The 1,370-nt window shown below is 56.3% G+C and overlaps 1 protein-coding gene across 1 annotated transcript in view; it reads left to right on the top strand.

Annotated features, from left to right (window-relative positions):
- Nucleotides 1-534: 534 nt before the first annotated feature.
- Nucleotides 535-1,370, top strand: part of LOC135107059 (uncharacterized) — a 34,959-nt gene continuing 34,123 nt past the window's right edge. The window contains exon 1 of the mRNA XM_064016662.1: nt 535-1,318. Within this exon, the coding sequence (XP_063872732.1) occupies nt 797-1,318 (522 nt within the window). The 5' untranslated portion in view covers nt 535-796. The remainder of the gene's footprint in view (nt 1,319-1,370) is intronic.

Genomic DNA, 1,370 nt, shown 5'->3' with positions numbered 1-1,370 from the left:
GAGCCTTGCCGCATGAGCCTTTAAGGATCAGAGCGACATGATAACGCAGCGCAAAAGCAGACTGGACCGTGACTTGCAGCTCGGGTTGGCCTCAGACGCACCCTTTTTTTTTGAGCATTTTTCATAAGGCGCATTCCAACGCAGTCTGTACCACTGGAGCGGGACATTACGCAGCATGGACAAGAAGTGTTTGACAGAGCGGCCTGTTCATCACTAAGATGCTGAAAACTCAACAATAACAGTTCTACTTGACATTGTTACATCGTATGGTTTGCAAATTTAAATTATTTCTAGAAAAGGTGTTACTTGGTTTACTAATGAAATTAATTACTGTGCAATGGACTTTATGTATACTGATAAGGACAAGGGCTTGTATAAGACAGCGATGAGAACGACAAGGATGACGGGGGACGCAGCGTTCAGAGGGATGGACTTTCCTCCCTATCCTCTTCGTAACAACAGCTACCACCAGCGACCGCAAGAGCACGGCTAGCCCGGCACCGCGGCTTCGTGGCTCGGTTGCGGGCCTCGGCCCCGCGACCGCGCTGCGCGTTAGTCTTCCCACAGCCAGATCAGAGTGAGGGTTGTGGCGCGCTGCTTCGCAAGACTCCTGACTGGCTTGAGCCTGGCGCGAGTTACTGCCGATGAACCCTGACGGGGACTTGTGACCCAGACTTGTGTTGGTGAAGCGCGGAACACACAGTGGCGCGGTGCCCTGGCAGGAGTAATGGTGTCCAGGTGGTGACGTCTATTGTGGGCACCAGGAAAAACTTTGTTGACTTAAAGGGGAGCAGCAATGGCTGGCGGGGAGTCGTTGCGGGCGGTGTTGCTGAAAACCAGCACCAGCACTGCTGGGGGGCGGAGTGGCGGACGGCGGGGAGCCAGCAGCCGAGGTACTAGCAGCCATGTCGGGGTGGGCGTCAGTGGAGGAGGGCTGACCTGGCGTTCCCTCAGGTCAGTGTCCGGCACGGCGGACACCACGGATCCCCAAGGACATTTCTTTCCCGCCAAGTTGGCACTGTCGTTGGGACTCATCAAACTCTTCTTGGCCATCCTCATGGTGGTCCTTGGGGCGCTGGCGCTGGTCCTCAATGCTGCCATGGCCACGCTCGGTGTGGGACTCTGGGCAGGCGCAGTGGCAGGATTGGCTGGGTTTTTAGGAGTGTGTTCCTCGCGGCGCCCTTACGTGCAAGTGTACGTGGTGAGCTTCATGTGTGTCGCCATCCTGTGCATCGTGTCCTCTGGTCTGGTCATCATTCTGTCGGCGACAGCGTGGGCGAGGGATAACCGGCACCAGCGGGCGGTGTACGTGGATCAGGTGAGTGTGTGTGTGTGTGTGTGTGTGTGTGTGTGTGTGTGTGTGTGTGTGT

Source organism: Scylla paramamosain, chromosome 14 (genome assembly GCF_035594125.1).
Source record: "Scylla paramamosain isolate STU-SP2022 chromosome 14, ASM3559412v1, whole genome shotgun sequence".
Taxonomy (NCBI): Eukaryota; Metazoa; Arthropoda; class Malacostraca; order Decapoda; family Portunidae; genus Scylla; species Scylla paramamosain.
The sequence above is the reverse complement of the archived record's forward strand: the minus strand, read 5'-3'. Positions and strand labels throughout refer to the sequence as shown.